Source organism: Neltuma alba, unplaced genomic scaffold (assembly GCF_004799145.2).
Source record: "Neltuma alba isolate B1F8T4 unplaced genomic scaffold, ASM479914v2 tig00004934_pilon, whole genome shotgun sequence".
Taxonomy (NCBI): domain Eukaryota; kingdom Viridiplantae; phylum Streptophyta; class Magnoliopsida; order Fabales; family Fabaceae; genus Neltuma; species Neltuma alba.
The window spans coordinates 26621-43910 of NW_021633916.1; the positions used below are offsets into that span (position 1 = coordinate 26621).

Consider the following 17290-nt stretch of genomic DNA (forward strand, 5'->3'; position numbering starts at 1 on the left):
CTCTACAAGTTTAGCCGTCCGGTTCTTACAGATCCGTTCCGGTTTCCGGCTTAAAAGCGGGTTCCGGTCAGAAAACGGCTTTTCTCCAGTTCAAAACGGTCTAATATGAAAAATGGCTCCCACTGAAAAACCAAGCCGTGGCTGAGTCCGGCCGACGGTCTGACCGTCCGGTCCGGCTCGGGTTTCTAAACATTGCTTATAATATTATTATGTGTTTTGACAATAATAGTATAGGTTTTGATAACAATTTTTATAAACAGGTCTTTCTGTGTAATTTTTAAATTTTGGTGGTCTTTTTTTGTGATTTTTCCTAATGTAAATTAAATTTAGAGAATTAAGATGAGAGATGTTTATATATTGCACATTTCTAAAATGTCCTTATATTTAAAAAGAAATACTATAAATCAGGAGAAAGATTTTTTTAATTGGATCTCTTAATTTTATAAAATCTTTTTTAATTCTCTAATTTTAATATGTTTATTTTCAAATGTTGTTGTGGATAACTTATTTCTAGTTTCTATTCATTCTTCCTAGAATTGAAACGAAATCTTATCCACAAAGATATATTCTGTTTTTTCATGGGGGCTTCATCATAACCTTAAAAGCATTATCCACATCCATCTTCTTCTGCAAATTACAAAAGCTTAAAATACATCCCAACAGCTTATGTTCATTCAGACACTCCATTTCTATTAGCTCTTCAATGAAGATGGAAGCTCCTGCAACTTCATCATCATCACTTGCAATTTGCAGATTCCCAGTATCATCATATTTTCCTTGAAACCGGTTCCTCTCTCTCTCTCTCTCTCTCTCTCTCTCTCTCTCTCTACACACACGCAAACAGTCATGTTCACATATATGTTCATTCTTTGGATCAATAATGGTGGCCACTTCATTACGAAGCATCTTCTTTTCTTGGGGGGATACATGAAAGCCAAAGCAAAATTGTTTCTATTAGCGTGCACTTGATTATGTTTCCCTTATTCCTTTCATGCTAGAAGTTATGTTACCCATTAGAAAACTATTAGCAAACTAATTAAACTTGAGATGAGAGGTTTAACAAAAGGAAGGAAAAGCAAATAGAAATGTTGGTTTATTCATTTTTGTTGTTGTAAATTATATAAATATTATTTTTTTCAACCTATCCTCTTCCATTCAGACAAATCTTAAAAGGGGAAAAGTGAATTTAGACATAATTAAAATTAAAAACATATATTAATTTTTTTGACCTTATTTTCTCTGCACATGGTTTTCTAAACGCAGGTTTAATTTTCTTTTTATTTTTTTAAAAAGGGTATCCTCTTATTTATATAGTTAAAAGACGATATTTTAAATAGAGTGCATATCCATTTTCATCCAAGTGGTAATAAATAAATTTCCCATTATAACATCAAGAACATTAAGTTATAATTCCAAAGAGTATGAATGACCGTTAAAATAACATAAATGACAACTTATTAGCTGTCATGTTTCCTCTCTAAAACTGGTGTTTCCGGTACATTTTCTTGCTAAGAGATGTATTGAGACTTGAAATAATTCAAGCCTAAAAGCACTAATACCTAACAATCTGGCCTTTGAAGGTCTTAATAGCTATAATGCATAGATGTGAAACCTTCAAAAAGTAGGAAGATCCTGTTTAGTGTCTCTATCTCTAGCATACACTTTAGACTGACCCAAACCACAAATAAGAGGACCATATTGCTATGAACCCTTTGATCACTGAAGGGTCACTTTCTTCTTGAACATGTTCACATGGGAAGCATTCAATATTGCCTCAAAAGGCCAAAATTTCTGCTATGCAATGCACATAATAAAATCTCAAGTTGCATTACGAATATGGTTGATCGTAATAATTACAATTATAATAGTAGTAATAATATAATCTATGGATCAGAACAAGTGCATCAACACAAGAAATAGTTCTTAAAATTATTATTAAACCTTTCTCATATAATAAACATATGTTTCGAGATTATCATCGGAGGCTCGGACTGTGAAACCAGAACATTTGTTTTTTCTTATTTTCTAAACTTCTGGGAAGTCTGAAACAGACCACACTAAAAGCACTAACTAATCATGTGTAATGATACAGTTTCCTCAGCAGAATTATTGCTTAATATTAGTATGTACAAGTGCCCACGCAGCCAGATCATCCCAATAAAAAATAAAAACCCAGCAGTCACATATCTCTTGTAATTAGCTTCCTTGTCCTTGGCTGAGATGATAAGGGCATAAGGTTGTACCAGGTTTTACCTTCTGTTCAATTCCTCCACCCTATTGTTTTGCCTTGAAAAAAAAAAATGACAGAATGAGAAATCAGAATCATTTTCCTCTGCAAAAATGACAGAATGAGAATAATTATTTTTAATCAAAATAGTCCTTCGCTTGCAATAAAATTATGACCTCGTATCATCTAAATTTCCCCCTTAAATTTCTTGTCAATTTTGGGCGAGATGGATACAGTGAGTAGGACCCATTGGAATGGTAGGTCTTGCACACTGTTCTATGATATCTGACCACAAGTGGTGAGAATTGAGAGGACCTGAACTTTATAATTTATTAGGGAACTTGATAACAAATACCTAAATTGCACACCAAGTCTATTTAATATTTCACTTCTCAAACTCTCACGTGGCTTTATTTTCCAAGGTCCCACAAAATATTTACAACAGTGACAGCCAAGTGCTTCCTTGCCGTGAAGGTATGAACCAACGCATATTCTCAAGTCACTTATTTAAAGTGGTCCATTTCCAACTAACTCAAGTTAAAATTGACTTGAAATTGGAACACAACACGATGGATTGAAGTAATTACAGTTAGGTGGCAATTCGAAGTCCAACTGCTACAAACCAAACATTGGCTCACCTAAACCAAGCATGAGGCCACCTTACGGGTAGTTATGATATTGTGAAACACAGAGAAACCTAACTCTGCAATATGAGCCTCAGACTTTTACCTTTCATAAACTTGATAAATTAAAATTCTTCCGCCTCTGCCCTTTTCTAAGAGTGAAAAAGTTTAGGACTTAAAAAGGTGTTTGAACTCTTTAACAAAGAACAGTGCCCCCTATCAAAAGTCTTTATTGAGGTTTCACCCACAATCAGACAATGAACAACCTATTTCCCCTTCTGTTTGATGAACGGATTACCAGTATTGATGATTAGTGCTTTCTTTTACTAGTACATAATACAGCCAAAAGGAAAAACAATTGGTTATAAAGAAATAAGACGCATCATAATATGAAAACTAAATGAAATACTTGACTAGAAAATACCTGTGAATACAAGAAGGTTCCAAGGATGGCGATAGCAGCTCCAAAAGCATTGACGGGTTGAACTGGCGTGTGGAAGATGATGATTGAAGAGACTATAACCGATATGCGTTTCATGGTGTTGCCAATGCTAAACGTCAAAGGAGAGATCTCGTCCAGAGACATGTATGAGACCTGGTTGTACAGATGATAGAACACACTCTGAGCAGCCATCCACCTATTGTGTTCAATTAACAGCCACATATTTCAGTTGTAAAATAGAAAAGTGCAAAAGCTTTCAGAACCAAATAATAACTAGCAACAAAGATACATAATCCAAAAAGAGGGGGAAAACTCAGGTCTTTATAATTCGACAAAACTCACAAGCAAAAGTAAGAGATAATGTGGTTGAAATAAAGCGTATTAACAAAATCTCTTACATGCTACTCAAGATGAAATTTTCGAAGGTTTATTCTTTTAATTCCATTTACAGATATACAGAAAACAAAGTACTAAATCACAAGGCCAAATGTTTCTTTACAGACAAGTTATGAGGGATGTGAAGACAACAAGAAGGGATAAACAAAGAGTGTAGAAACTTTTAGCACTCATGCATGTCACTTCACTATAGGCGTTCATCAAGAAGAATTCAAACATGTCTAGAAAAAAAATCCAGCTTCGTTGACCATGAAAGTCAAGGAAAAACTAGAAATTTTCAGGTTTCAATCAGAGAAGAGATTAGGCAGCATCAAATACTTGTATCTCCTCAGAATGACAAACAATATATTTACATAATCTTATTAGTGATGTAGATATAGATATGCACAAAGACTAAGAAACACATGACCATGGTAAAAGTAAAAAGGGGAGCATCAAAGCCAGCAGTTATAATTACCATATGAATTGGGGTCCAATTTGCGAGAGGGCTGTTTGCCATCCGGCTGCCCACATCTGCGGTCCCTCCACAGCAAACGCAAATGGTGTGAGAATCAAGAGAGACAACATTGACAAACAAGCGTAGTAGTTCATTCCACTGACAGACTTTCCCTTCATGCCCCTCTTCGAAAAGATATTGCGAAACACAAATGCCAGATTCGATATCATAGCACCCATGAAACCTGCAGAAAATTGTTGAAAGATAAAATGTCAGGGCAGAAAGAACTGGTTAAACCAAAGGTGAACAAAAAGATCCATTACGATGTCACAAGGAGCTTCCCTCAATCACAAAATCATCCAAGAAAGTCACAGCAAAGGTCCCCTGTATTTAATGGTTTAAACGTCAAGCAGGTATATAGGCTTCAAAATCCCAGTAAAGGCCAGTTAGCTAAGGCAAATGAAGACATCAGAGACTTACATAGCATAACTAATTAGACAGAAAAGTATATTTCTCGGTTTAATTCAAAGATCAATTTAGTTTTTCTCATACTATCTCTATATTCAAATTGTTCTCAAAAGTGACATAAAAAAGAAACAGAGTACAATAACCAAAATATTCTTCAAAGGAAAATTACTTTATTACCAGTCATATTGAAATTTAGCTCAGTCACAGCAGCAAGAGCGCATCCACCAATAATTGGAATCAAGGACAGATAGACCGGCACCGGGAAGGTCTCACCCAAAAGAAGCCTTGAAACCAACACACTAAACGCAGGCTCACCACTCTTGATGATGTGGGTGAATGAAACTGCAACTTTCGACATGCTAACGGTTGCTGCTACATGTCCTATTGTATGTGCAACAGCAACCTATTTTGAAAGAGACAAAAACATTAGGATCATTATTCATTAGAAAAACAAATCAATTCATGAAAAGAAACAAGAACTACTGAAGATCTTGTCAAGCCTGAAAGTTAGCAACAAATAGAGAAAGGGAGGCTATAGTAAGTTCCTCTTTTAATTTGATCAACTTTTTTTCTTTTAATTTGAATATATGACTAAACTCCCCAGTTCAGCTGCATGGTTTAATTGGAGTAAATTTTCATTTTATACTTGTGGTTTCAACCAGTATCCAGAGAAAAGCATGACATATCATCAAACAAAACATTGTTTGCTTTATATCCAGACAATTTTTCTCGCGAAACAAACAAAAACCCAGTCACTTACAGGAAACAAGGTCTTCCAGAACTCAATATCAGTCTTAGGGGCCTCAGCTATCTTTGTGGCCCAAGAGATCAACATCATAAGAGACCCACATGCAAGTGAGAGAGTGGAAGTAAGCCAAGGGTAGGGATATGCATTGAGGACCTTCTTGTTATAAATATTGAAAACCACATTCAGAGCCCACCATGTTGCAAAGTATATCCCAATTTTCACCTTCTGGGCTGCCTCTGATGGTGTGCTTGTTTCAATGTCTGACCGCTCTGCCTCGTACGCTTTACATGTGATCAAACTTTGTTGTTTTTGGGATTTCGCAGAAGCAAATTTCCCAGTAGAGGAAAGGTACAAAGGTTTTTGCACAGAAACAAGAGATTTCAGGAGCTTTGCTTTGGGAAGAGAAGGTGAAAACGAAGATATCTGAACTGGGTTTGAATGTTTTCCCTGGAAAATAGCTTCAGAGGAAGAACTTCTGATCACGAGAGCAGATTGTTTCACAGAGCAAATCATTGTGCACAAAAATTTGAAAAACAACAGCTTTGAACCAAAACCTCAATGAGTTGCTTAAATGTGATCAAAAGCGCCAAATACAAATCAAATCAGCAATCTCATATCAAGGGCGACGGAATGATGTTTGAACTCAAAGACTTGACCTTGATGACTCTTATATGGGGAAATATCACTAATCTGGCTCTTTGACCTAATGCCTCCTAGGATCATGAAAGGTTATATAAGTAGAACTACCGGGAAAAAAATGTTAATTAGGAAAATTGTTCAACGATCATCGCTATGCAATATGGGCAAATCTGTCAAGTTGTAAGTAATTTGTTTAATGGTTGGCCAAAAAAATTAATTTGTTTAATGGAAAGATCATTTTAGCTAAAATCAAATCAAAAGGAGTTATCTTTTATAACAAATCATTAACTGATTGAGGGTGTGTTTGGCTTGGAAAGAAGAGAGACTTTAATAGAGGGAAGAAGAGGAAAAGAAAAGAAAATGATTTTAACATTATCTTATTTGGATTGATAAGATGAAAAAAAAACGATGCATTTTTATATTATTTTGTTTGGTGTAAGAGGGAAAGAGAAAAAAAAATGTTTTTATTTAGACAACTTTACCCTTGTTTCATTTAAGTTGTTTTTTTTTGAAACTTTAGATTATTTTTATTGAATATTTTTTGGGTCTATGAAATAATATTCAGAAATAAATATATGACAAAATTTAAATTCAAAAAATCTAGGCACAAACATCCGTATTATATAATATATGTTAGAAGGGTAATGTGAGGATATTAAAAAAATATCATGAACATATATTGGTTAAAATAAATCAAAATATTACATTTTCTCTCCTCCAAATCCCCTAATTTTGGAAGAGAAGGTTACGAGGAGAGATGAGGGAAAATTTCAGAAGAATTTTTCTCCTTTTCTAAAAATTTTAACAACCAAGCAAGAGGAGGGAGCAAAATCCCTCTTGTTTCCTCTCCTCCCCTCCCTTCCTTTCATATCAAACAAACCCACTCAAATCAGGGCCAATGATACGAACCCATAATTTTGAGGTGATATCTTTAATTTTTTTTTTATTTGACTGAAGGAAATAAATATATATATATATCTCACTTTCCTACAACAAAAAGTTACAATGGCTATAGTTTAATGATGCAAGTTATGGGAGTAGGCGAGTAGCGCAAGAAAATGTTACAAACATTAAGGAACAAGACGCAGCCCCAGACGCACATAGCTAACTTAATTTAAATGTTTTTCAGTTTAAAAAAAAATGAAAAAGTAATTAAAATCTTTAACATAAAAAAGACGCCAACCCAGCCCAAAGGTGCATGAGATCGGGCTTCGGGCTACTGACTAGCCCAGTCCAACCAATGGTGTCCGTCGCAGCTGGTCTCTCTCGGCGGCTATCGGGGTCTGTGCCGTACCATGCTGGTTGCGCACCTACCATGCTCTTCCACTGACAGCTGCAATCTGGATACTGTCACCCCTCGACCATGAGTCCGGATTCCACGCGAAGCAACCAAGCCACACCGTTGTTGCGATCTATCTTTAGCCGTTATCGGAATCAAAGACACCATCGTTCATTGGAGTAGTTTTTGCATTCAAGCTTTGTTCTTCTCGCGCCATTCCGGTGGGGATCTCTCTGATCCCTGATGATGGATTGCTTCCGAATGCCAGGAGGCAAGATGTGTGCCGAATCAGTGCCATTTTTGTTGCTTTGTATAGTGTACTCACAAGGCTGCTCCACATGGGATCTTGACGCCAACTCGGACTGTGATGTGCCCGCCTGCCCCTCTGAACCATCAGAATCAGCAACAACTGTAATTATCTAACTTCTTATTGAACTGAAATCCTATTTAGATTTCAGCCAGGCATGACATTTGGAGGAGAAGAAAAAATGGTTCATGCATTATAAGTCTCTAGCTGAAGAGAAATGCTACTCAGCTTAATTGTCAGTAAGATGCCTCAGATCCAGCAGGTTTCTCGGGGATACTTTCCGACCATTGCTCTGTTCTAAAGTATATTATAATACTTAAAATGTACAACATGTATGCCAGATTAACTCGATGAAATTTTAAAGCTGTTCTCTATGGAAAATTTGGAATTAAACTATTTAGTGTATGATTTCTGCAATTAAAGAGAAAAATTCCTAGAGTACTAAGCTCTAAAATACTGAATGCTGCTATAATTTCAAAAGGCTAAACTAGTATTTGTTCTCCTTTCTCTGGCTTTGAGCTATGTTTTCATTCCATTACAATTCTCAAACAACCCATTTGAGATATGCTGTGATTGGTAGTTCATAGGCTTGAAAAATGAAGTTCAAGATTTGAGATTGAGTACTAATAGTAACTCTCCACTTGGCCCATGGCATAGTTGGTTTGATATTTCTGATTGACATCTTTTGCGCATATGTTTTGCTTAAGACTAATATCATAGAGGATTTTGGATTTTTTTTTGTTTTTTTTGTTTTTAATATTTCTTTTACTTTGATCTCTAAAACTAAGCAGAATGAGTAAAAGTTATTGTGGCTAGCTGGCATTTTCTAGCTGGTGCTGTGAAGAGTAGGTTCTTGTTTGCACATTACTTTTTTAAGCACTTAAGTTCGATGTGGCTCTGAAAATATATGCATGAAAGAATACCAAAATCCGCATCAAATTTGGAAAAAAAAAAAAAAAAACCAGACAGAGACATTTTCACCTGCATCATGCGTCTGAAGCTTCCAGTCATAGACATTTTCTTTAATCAAACATAGCTCAGTTCCAACATAAGACTTTTCCTGGACTTGATCATTCTGTGGTGTAAAATACTGCGGACTACTATGAATCCAGAGTCCCAGATTATGTGTGGCTCTTTAGGAAATTAATGTTTTGTTTTTCTTTCTCTGGTTTGTGTTGAGCTATGTTCTCGCTCCATCCAAATTGGCGAGCAACCCCTTTTAGGGATCTATATATATATATATAATTGGCCTGGAAAATGAGATTCAGGATTCAATCAAGCTGTGTGTTAATCCTTTAGTTTGAAACAATGACTTACATCAGATATTCATCTTTCTTTTTGATATGTTAAGGCCAAACATTTACAATTATTTTGGGCTTCAATAATAAAGAAGGCAATATTTTCAGTTTTCCTTCCTGTTAAAGGAAAATAATCCATAGGATAAACCCAAATGAAAGCAACATATGCAATACAACAAAGCAAAAGCATAATGAAAATGCATGGAATAACTTTGAAATCAACATTAAGAAATGGACATAGCTTACTTCAGTAACTTTGGAATCGGTGCCTCCATCCCTGAAGGGCTCAAGTAAAGAACAAATTCTTACAAGTCTTTATTTGTCAACAAGTTTAGACTTTCTTATATATATTCATTCCAATTCATCTCTCGTTTGTTCTTGCTTGTGTTGATGAGCTATTTGTTGCCTCCTTCAAATTTCCAAAAACCATACATACGTGCCAGCAGTGTCAACCATTTTGTTCAGCGTTCCTTCATCGTTTGAATTCTCGAAATATCATCAAGGTTGTCTGTATTATATTGGAGGTAAATATTAGTTAATTTGGAGATTCCCTCGTTCTATTAATATTTATTAGAGAAATTTTTTTTTTCTAGTGCACATAAATTTTGTTTTGTCTCAAGGCCTCTTAGTTTGCACTTTTGTTTCTTTCAGTTTAATTAGTTTCAGAAGAAGATCAAATCATTATCGTTCTGCCGATCATCGATTCATATTAAAGGTAAAGAACAGAATATAATTAAGTTGTTTATTTTACGTCCATAAATTACATTTCCTTTCCCAAAAGAACATTTGATGTTTTTTTTTGGGCAGTATAGGGTTGAGGGGGAAAAAAAGATATTTGAACATTATTTGACTATTGAGATGATAATGAAAAAATGAGTAATGTGAATTGCGCAATCATCATCTAGAGTTATTTATTCTACTCTTATGTTATGTTCTAGGTTAAAAAAAAAAATACGGACAAGTCTTAAAAAAATGTCCTAGATTAATTAATATAATTACATGTTTACAATTCATGTTTGATGTTGTAGTATGAGTAAATGGATGGAGGAGTTAGCTATGTTAGTAACTGCATATTTGATGAGAAAAAAATTATTTAATATCATATACAGTAAATGCTAGTTAACTTATAAATGACACAACTCAACTTATAAATATGAGTTTGACTTGTAAACTGCGCAGGTCAATTGGTGGCCCAAAAAAAAAGTCAACTTATGAATATGAAATTTTTGGGTCGACATGTCTATATTTAATTTTCTTATCTAAGACCTATGAGCAATTTTCCCAACTTTTTATATTTTTTTAACCAAAGATATTTCATTAAACAAGAAAAGAATAGCAGCGATTCAGGAAAAACAACAAACTGGAAAGGGAAAGAGGACAAAAGACAAAAGCATAGTCACAATCAATTGGCCAGCTTCCATTTCGAGCAACGACACTATTCTAAACATTCCTTACGTTAATCCCAATAATTTACAAGTTTTTCTTTCTTTCTTTCTTTCTTTCTTTCTTTTGAATTTCACAATAATTTACAATAATGAATATTCCTAGTAAATGAACTCTTTAAAATTTAAGTTCCGTAATATCATAGTCTTAATTAATTAAATCATTATTTGTTTCCTTAATGAAGGTTGGCATGGCGCAATTTGATTCCAAGGTCATTTTGGTGAACCTTTTCTTTTCCTATCTAATTTGATTGCAGAGTTTAAGGTAATAACTGAGTATGTATTTTATATTTTTTGTTTATTTCATTTTAGTTATTTGAAAAGCCTTATGATAATACAAATTTCATATACATAAATACGCAAGGATTTTTCCCCACTTAAATGACTTCTATAATTATGTAAATAATACTTAGTTACAATACTGTAGGGGCTTAGTACTCTTTTTTTTTTTTTTGGGAAATCAGACGAAATACTCTCTATTTTGTTGGAAAAAATTATCCATTTTATCATATCATTTTTAAAGAATAGTTATTAATTTATATTGTTGTCTATAATTCATCGGGTAAAGTGTAACTTGAGAATTCCTGCTTTTCTTCTACTCTCATAATTAATTAGTTTCAGTTTTCATCTTTCTGCGTTGGCTTTGGCCTCAAGAGATATCACAAGTATTTACAGGTAATTATCATAATATCAGTTCTTTGTTTTACATATCTTTAACTTATAGTGCTTTTTATAGGATGGGAATATTAGAAGTAATACATTATTAATCCCAATATCATCATTTAGGGAAAAAAAGTATAACAGCAGAATGGATACTTTTTACTTGATATGAGCATTTTTCTCCTCCCATCATAACATTGAGAATTTCTCTTTATGTCACATAAATATCAATCACTGCAAAATATGAAGTACATAGAAAAAATAAATGAAAACATGTTTTTGGATATAAAACTAGGTAATAGTATCATAAGATTTCGTTTTTTTTTTTTTTGCCCTTTTTTGCGATGTACAATCTACTGAGCTTTTAAGACCCAAGTTACACTATATATAAATTCAAGTAAAGAATAATTTCCTTTTCTTTTCTATTCTAATTTTGTTTATTTATTTAAAGCCTCATTATGTTGTCTACGCGATCGTTTCTTTCATTCTCTTTTTCAGAAGCAGTTGTAATCATCAATTCTCTGCTTTGCTTCCCATTAGTTCTTGTTCTGCCTCCAAAAAAAAAAGAAAGAAAGGAAAGAAAAAACATTATCATAAGTTCCTGTTACAGGTAAACAACAGAATATAAATTTTTTTAAAATTTTACATGACCATAAAGTAGAAAGCAGGTTTCTTGTCTTATATATTTGTTACATCATTAAGTTAAATTTTTGACATAAATATATTATTTTATTTTTCATTTATTATTGGGCAGATTGTTATTTTCTTAATAAGCGTATATATTAAACAGGAGAAACTATATACTAAACAGGAAAAAAGTTGTTAAAATTTAAGGTAGATTTAATAAATTTTGGGGTTTCTCTTTATTCTAATAAAATATGCTAAAAGCAACTTGTAGATAGAATCAGATGAGTATTTGTTTGTTAGAGTCCTCTATGCTTTCCTTGAATTCCTAAAATCCATTTTGAATCACATTCTGGCTGCCTTCCCTTAGGGCCTGTTTGGTTTGAGGGGAGGGAGGGGGGAGGGAGGGAGAGGGAGGAGAGGTTTCATACTCACCTTGTTTGGTTTGATTAAAAAGGAGAGGAGGGGAGGGTATTTAATGATCCCTTATTTGGTTCAAGGAGGGGAGGGGAGGGATAATAATAATCAATTCACCATTTTACCCTTACATATTAGTTTATGTTTTTTATTGATATATTATATAAATTAATTTACATCTTAATTTAAATTATATAATTTAATAAAAATTCAGTCTTATCATGTTAATTAATTTTTTTATTCTAATTAATATAATAATATATTTAAAATAATCAAATTAACAAATTTTATATGCTCTAAGAAAATGAAATTTTATTTTCTTTAGGCTATCTTTTTTTCCAGCTTTAAAATATATTTAATAAATAATATATTTATAAAAAAATTAATTTTATAATATTATAATTTTTTATTTAAATAATTTTTTATTTTTTAAATAATTTTTATAATATATTTTTAATTATAATAATGTATATATTTTTTATTTTTTTTACTTAGAATAATATATTTTTATTTGAAATAAATATTATAATAATATATTTTATGGATAGAAGTGGAATATTAAAAAAACCATAAAGGCATAATAGTCCAAAATTTTGGCTCCCCTCCAAAAACCCCCAATTTGGAGGGGAGCCAAAATGGGGGGAGGGGAGGGGAGGGGACATTTTAGCTCCCCTCCCCTCCCCTCCAAAATTTTTAACCAAATGAGGGGAGGGGTTCATTTTCCCTCCCCTCCCCTCCCCTCCAACCAAACACATCCTTACTGCTCATCAGACATTGAAAATATTACAGGTAAATATTAATTTTAATCAAAATATTATAAGAAAATTAAAAATGAAATGTTGGATGTTATTTTGTATTTTTGTGTATTACATTGAATTCATATTAATTTAAATTTCGCACCGAATTTGACGGAATGCCTATTTTCGAAAATATATACTTGTGAAAGAAGTCAGATTATTTTAAGTTATGTTTTTCATTATATTGAATTTATGTTATTGAACATAAACAACTTATAGTTATTAAAAGATTAGTTTTGTTTTACATCATGATTATATGAAAATAAAATTTAAAAATAGAATACAATTTAATTTGGACCGTTGTTTTTTGATACACACACATGTATTCATAGCAACTTATGGAAATTTGAAATATTCATCAAAAAAGAAAAAATAAATCGGGAATATCATCAACATGAAAACTATTTCAATAAATACCATTTTCTGAGTGTACATGAGCTTTATTTTTTGTCCTTCTTTCGGTTCGTCAATAATTATACGATAATAAATTTCAAGACTTTAAATTCTTTGAAAATTAATATATATATTTATTTATTTCTCGTATGTTTGTACTAATTGGGTGAATTGTTGTTTGCTATTTGCGTGCAGTTGGGCATAATCTTTTAATTTCATTTGAGAGTCACTCCAGAGGACGTTTCTGCATTATTTTTCTAATTTCATCATCACATATGAGGTAAGTAATGATTATATCAGATTAAGTCATCTAACTGAATTATTTATTTATTTATTTACTTCTTTTTTCTTTTTTTCTTTTTCTTATTATTCTCCATGAATAATATAACAAGGGAAACTTGTTAGTGCCCGTTTGGATTAGCGGTGAACAACTGTGATTTTAGATAATCGTGAATTTTATAAGTGATACTGGTTATAAGTGATACTGGTTAATCGTGATTTCTGTTTGGATTTTTTTTTATAAGTGATTTTAAGAATTGTGATTATGTTTGGTTTTTATTTATTAAAATCACTTATGGGTGTATAATTACTAAAAAGGACATGAAGTTAATAAAGTTGTTTACATTTTCATAATTATTATACTTAATAATAAATTTTATTAAATATAATTTAATAAATAGCATGAATATTTAAATATTATTTTTATTTTAAAATTATTATTATTTAAAATCACTTACAAAATTTATGTGTAGTACAAATATTAAATAAAAGACCCCATATAAATAAAAGATGAACGAAAATATAAAAAAAATTTGATTAGCAATTTTAGTAACATAGATAAGGAAATTGAATCTTCAATCAAAATTATAACTAAGAAATAAAATTTAAAAGAAAAACAGTTTCATATTGTATGTTTTTTTTAAAAAAATTAAAATAATTACCATTAGAATGAAGGGGTAGATTGGAGAAAATTTAGTTACCGAAGATTCATCGGGATTTTTCAAACGCATAAGCTATCTTTTGTTGCTTATCCTAAAAGTGCGGTGGGAGGTTAAAATCATGATTCATCAGGATTCTATAAAAATTATTCAAACACCCTAACCATGCTTCATAAGCACTTATTTGAATTTAAACGGGCTTATTTGAAGATCCCATCGCTTAACCAAACAGGCTCTTAATCACCAAACGCATTGGTAGCTTCATGAAGAACTTCTTCTTCTTTTTTTTTTTTTCACTTTTTTGGACTTCACTTTTATGATTCTTACCTTCATTATCATCTCGCTACTTTACATATCTATTTTATTGTCTCGTCTATTATATTATTTGATTATCATTTGAACTCGATATTCAGATTCTTAATAATTTTATTATAAACTCAAGTCTCACCTAATCTTTTCGCATATGAAAAGTGTTTCAATCAAAGGAACAAGTATTTGTACATTAAACATCGAATTTATTAGATGCTTTTCTTATAGTTTTCTGAAATTAACTTGATTTAATTTTTTATTATAAGTAATCATATATTTTTAATTTAAGTCAATAAAATTTATTAATATGATTATTAAAATCTTTAGTTTTTCTATTAAAATAAAAGTATATAATGATTTTTACATATGCGTGTACTTTGACCAGTCACAAAAAATGCATTCAATTTTGGCTTGGATGACTTTTTCTCTCCTTGTTGACATTTCTATATGATACGTGATTACCGTTTACCAGGATTACTAGGTAATGTTATTATTTGGCAAAATGGTAATTACATGTATAAGTTCTAAATGAAGAATTTATTTTAAATAGTTTTGTGAATTTACTTAAACATTACTCTTAAAGTCTTAAATAGCTCAAGACTTGGTTATGATTATTGTTTCTTATGAAATGATATAGACGTAAACCAGTCATGAAAATAAATTCTTAAAGATTAATTTTTATTAAATATTTTAATACTTTAATATTTATCAAAATAATGCCATCGTTTTAATTTAGAGACAATCGTTGCTTGTTTCTTTCTTGCATCTGAACATATCGCACAAATGTGAACTTGACAATTCCTATGACAATATTATTTCTTTATCTTACGTGTCCTCAAACGATATATTTCCTTCAGCAGGAAATTGTTAGAGACACGTGCTATGTCACTTGCTTTAACATAAAAAAAGATTTATTAGTTTTTAAGATTAAAATCCAGAGTCAACGATACATAAGATCAATTCTACTATATACGTCTCGTGTTTATTTATCGTTTGGTCATTATTTGAGCTTCAAATTTGAGTGTTTTATCAAGGTACTATGCATAGTATATAGCGTTATATAGTTGCTTAGTAATAGAAAATCAAAACATTATTGGATTTTAAATTAACTTTTCAAGCATAATAATATTAAAAATTAAACACAATCTGTTAGACACTTCTTTATAATAACATTATTGAATGAATTTATTTATTTTTTCTAGATTTCTTGTCAAGTTTGGCTAAAGAGAAATACGGAAAAAAAAAGTCTATACTCGAACGAATAATGCTGAATTTACAATAATTGAATTATGTATACTTCTTGTTTTTGTTTCTAATTGTTATTTTCTAATTTCGTGTAGCTGGGCATCTCTTAATTTGATTTTAAGTGGATATTTCTGCATCACTCGTCCAATTGTATTCTGATATTTGAGGTTAGTGAGAATTACATTATCTGAATAACCCAAATACCAAAACTCATTATCTATTTATTTACTTATTTTTATTTTTAATTGTTTAGCATGAGTATAATAAGGAAATAAATTCTCAATCACCATAGGAGATGGTACCTTGATAAAATAATCAAGTAAAGAATAATTTATTTTTATTTTTAAAATTTAATTTTTTAAATCCAAAAACTGTTAGTTTTATTATCATCTCTCTACTCTACTTTACATGTCTGTACCACTTTAGATGCCACTCTATAGAGTGGAGCTTTCTTTAGAGACTTGGCCTTTAGTTCAGATTCTTTTATAACAAATAATTTTACTATAAGCTCAAGTCTCACCTAGAATTTTTTTTAACGTATAAATGGTTGCCTGTCAAACAAAGGATCTAATATTTTAAACACTGGGTTTATTAGATGTTATTTTATATTATTCTTCATTTAACATAATTTATTTTTTATAAATAATTATATTTTTAATTTGAATCAGTTAAATTTATTAATAGTATGATTATTAAATGCTTTAGTATTCCTATTAAAATAAAAGTACAGTGTAGTAGTACTTATATTTTGAAAAGAAAAAATTATTTAAATAAAGGAAAAAATTCATTTTAGGATCACTGCAGTTAATTAACATTAGTCAACCTCCAAAACATTTCAAAATTTCAATTAACTCCCTTGGATTAAAATGAAATTAAAATTTAAGAATCAAAATACAATAATACCTCTCTTTTTTTAAAAAAAATAAATATTAATTATCGAAGCTCTGAGCACCGATGCTCGAGGTCGGAGTTCCAGTGACTGAAAGAATTTTTTTTAAAATAAGATGACCAAGAGGATTTGAACCCATGACCCATAAATACACCAAAAGTAATGTAAACACTAAGTCAGTTAAAGGCTGTGTTTGGGTGACATCCCAAACCATGGTTTGGGGAATAAATCACCCAAACACCCACCCAAAAACTAAAACCATGGTTTTGGAAAAAGCAAAAATTTTTTGCTTTTGGGAAAAAAAAAGGGAGAGTGTGAGAGCTTATAGGATATGTATCTTGTTATTTTTTTTATAAACATATTTAATCTTATATTTTATAAATATATATACATATTAATTATTTATTAATTATATTATCTTATGTATTATTAATTATGTTAATAAAAAATATATTATTAACAATTTTATTCCTTCAAATTAAAATATATTATAAAATATATTTTTTCTGTAATTATCATATTAACTTATATTTTTTTAGTAATTTGTATATATAAAAAGTGCTTCTGATAACAACTATCCAAACACTCTCACTTTTTAAAATCACTTTTTCATAAAATCTATTCTTTCCAGAATCTATTTTCTAGAATCACTTTTCCAAATCATGGTTTGGTTTCATCCAAATACACCGTAGGTCAAAATATTACTTTGGAGG

General features: G+C 31.1%; 1 protein-coding gene and 1 long non-coding RNA gene across 2 annotated transcripts; one reads left to right on the top strand and one right to left on the bottom strand.

The window, feature by feature from the left end:
• Window positions 1-1906: 1906 nt before the first annotated feature.
• LOC114746324 (glucose-6-phosphate/phosphate translocator 2, chloroplastic-like) lies at window positions 1907-5908 on the bottom strand. Its single transcript, XM_028934554.1, has 5 exons — window positions 5353-5908; window positions 4770-4995; window positions 4146-4368; window positions 3275-3488; window positions 1907-2286 (listed from the first exon to the last, which is right to left on the bottom strand). Exons 1-5 carry the CDS (start codon window positions 5851-5853, stop codon window positions 2275-2277), a joined length of 1176 nt encoding a protein of 391 aa, XP_028790387.1. The 5' UTR covers window positions 5854-5908; the 3' UTR covers window positions 1907-2274.
• Window positions 5909-10860: 4952 nt separating this feature from the next.
• LOC114746323 (uncharacterized) lies at window positions 10861-11520 on the top strand. The gene is made up of 2 exons (XR_003740263.1): window positions 10861-10980; window positions 11464-11520. It is a non-coding gene; the product is annotated as an uncharacterized LOC114746323 (long non-coding RNA).
• Window positions 11521-17290: the final 5770 nt, after the last annotated feature.

Bases quoted from the DNA above. Each gene is read 5' to 3' on its own strand.
- LOC114746324 (XM_028934554.1), bottom strand. From the start codon at position 5,853: ATGATTTGCTCTGTGAAACAATCTGCTCTCGTGATCAGAAGTTCTTCC. The intron at 4,996-5,352 runs GTAAGTGACTGG...CTTTCAAAATAG, and splicing joins TCTGGAAGACCTTGTTTCCT to GTTGCTGTTGCACATACAAT. The intron at 3,489-4,145 runs GTAATTATAACT...TGAACACAATAG, and splicing joins ATTGGACCCCAATTCATATG to GTGGATGGCTGCTCAGAGTG.